This window comes from Haplochromis burtoni, unplaced genomic scaffold, assembly GCF_018398535.1.
Source record: "Haplochromis burtoni strain Fernald_Lab_line unplaced genomic scaffold, NCSU_Asbu1 Contig_536, whole genome shotgun sequence".
Taxonomy (NCBI): Eukaryota; Metazoa; Chordata; class Actinopteri; order Cichliformes; family Cichlidae; genus Haplochromis; species Haplochromis burtoni.
This window is the reverse complement of record NW_024582897.1, coordinates 324,103-325,939: the sequence shown is the minus strand read 5'-3', so window position 1 is coordinate 325,939 and position 1,837 is coordinate 324,103. Positions and strand designations below refer to the sequence as shown.

Genomic DNA, 1,837 nt, shown 5'->3' with positions numbered 1-1,837 from the left:
AGCTGCCATCACCAGTGTGTGAATGGGTGGATGACTGGATATGTAAAGCGCTTTGGGGTCCTTAGGGACTAGTAAAGCGCTATATAAATACAGGCCATTAATTTGCACCATGAAGCCCTGCTCTCACAAACTTGCATAGATGTAACATTGTCTGTGAAGTTAGATTTAAGAGAGAAGTCCTTGACGTTTTTACAACAGAACGTGACGTCATCAGGTTGGTGGGTTGGCTGCAGCTCATAGACTTACATTATATTAGAAAACCAGTGAACCTCAGTGGAAAACAAGATTAAAACTAACAAGTCTAAGGGGGGTCACTTTGGTACTCCCCCTGGCTACAGCAAAGAGTTTCATGTTAAGAAACCAAAGATGTACTGTCCACTTTCACTCTGTGTCTCCTAAACAGTCAGTGTTTCCTCGTTGTTTGGCTAGCTGTGAAACGGGAAAATCCACCTGTTGGCTGTAATGTTCATGCAGGTGGCAGCAGGGAAAGTGGATATTTGTTATTCAACATGCGTCTGAGCTTATATTGACACCATAGGAGGTAAAATCTGTCGTGGAAGTAGGTTTCCATCCAAGTTAATGTCAGCTGTGACAGTTCTAACAGTTGTGCTGCTTGTTGTAGATCAGAAATAAATATAAACAGCTTATATTAAGTTGTGCCCAGTAGCTCAGCAGATACTCTAAAGCTCACGATGTAATGAGGAAAAGAAAACAGGCTGATATCCAGATTGACGTTTTGGAAACTGATTTTGCTTCTGCAGCATCCTGTGTGCAATCCTGTTAGAATATGTCTGATCAGGGCGATGGTTGGATCCTGTTAAATACCCCAATTCTTTGATCTTTGGGCTGAAAGAAGAACGACACTTGGTGTTTAATGCTCAATCAACAATCTCTTTATACCATACAACCCTTTAGGCATAAACGTCTGGATGGGAGATTTGCACAGGAGGTGGAGTTTTCCATCTACCCAGCTCCCCAAGTGTCCACCGCTGTGGTTGAGCCATACAACTCCATCCTGACCACCCACTCCACCCTAGAGCACTCTGACTGTGCCTTCATGGTAGATAACGAGATGACATCTGCCGTAGGAACCTCGATATCGCGCGTCCTACCTACACCAACCTGAACAGGTTGATCAGCCAGATTGTGTCCTCCATCACTGCTTCGCTCCGCTTCGATGGCGCCCTCAATGTTGATCTGACAGAGTTCCAGACCAACTTGGTGCCCTACCCTCGTATCCATTTCCCCCTGGCCACCTACGCCCCCGTCATCTCTGCAGAGAAAGCTTATCACGAGCAGTTAACTGTATCAGAAATCACAAACGCTTGCTTCGAGCCAGCCAATCAGATGGTGAAATGTGACCCTCGCCACGGCAAGTACATAGCCTGCTGCCTTTTGTACCGTGGCGATGTGGTGCCCAAAGATGTCAACGCTGCCATTGCTACCATCAAAACCAAGCGCACCATCCAATTCTTGGACTGGTGCCCCACTGGTTTCAAGGTCGGCATCAACTACCAGCCACCCACTGTGGTTCCTGGTGGAGACCTGGCCAAGGTCCAGAGGGCTGTGTGTATGCTGAGCAACACCACCGCCATCGCTGATTCCTGGGCACGACTTGACCACAAGTTTGACTTGATGTACGGCAAGCGTGCATTTGTTCACTGGTATGTGGGTGAGGGAATGGAGGAGGGTGAGTTTTCTGAGGCTAGAGAGGACATGGCAGCTCTAGAGAAGGATTATGAAGAGGTTGGAGTTGACTCTGTTGATGGGGAGGGAGATGAGGAAGGTGAGGAGTAGGTTCATTGCAATAAAATCATCAAAGTTATGCAAGTTCGCT

At 47.1% G+C, this 1,837-nt stretch overlaps 1 protein-coding gene across 1 annotated transcript; it reads left to right on the top strand.

Annotated features, from left to right (window-relative positions):
* Positions 1-859: 859 nt before the first annotated feature.
* Positions 860-1,825, top strand: LOC102301012 (tubulin alpha chain). Its single transcript, XM_014329326.2, is given in 2 exon segments — positions 860-1,070; positions 1,073-1,825. Coding segments are annotated over 2 exon segments (921 nt in total). The 5' UTR covers positions 860-874; the 3' UTR covers positions 1,798-1,825.
* The last annotated feature ends 12 nt before the right edge of the window (positions 1,826-1,837 follow it).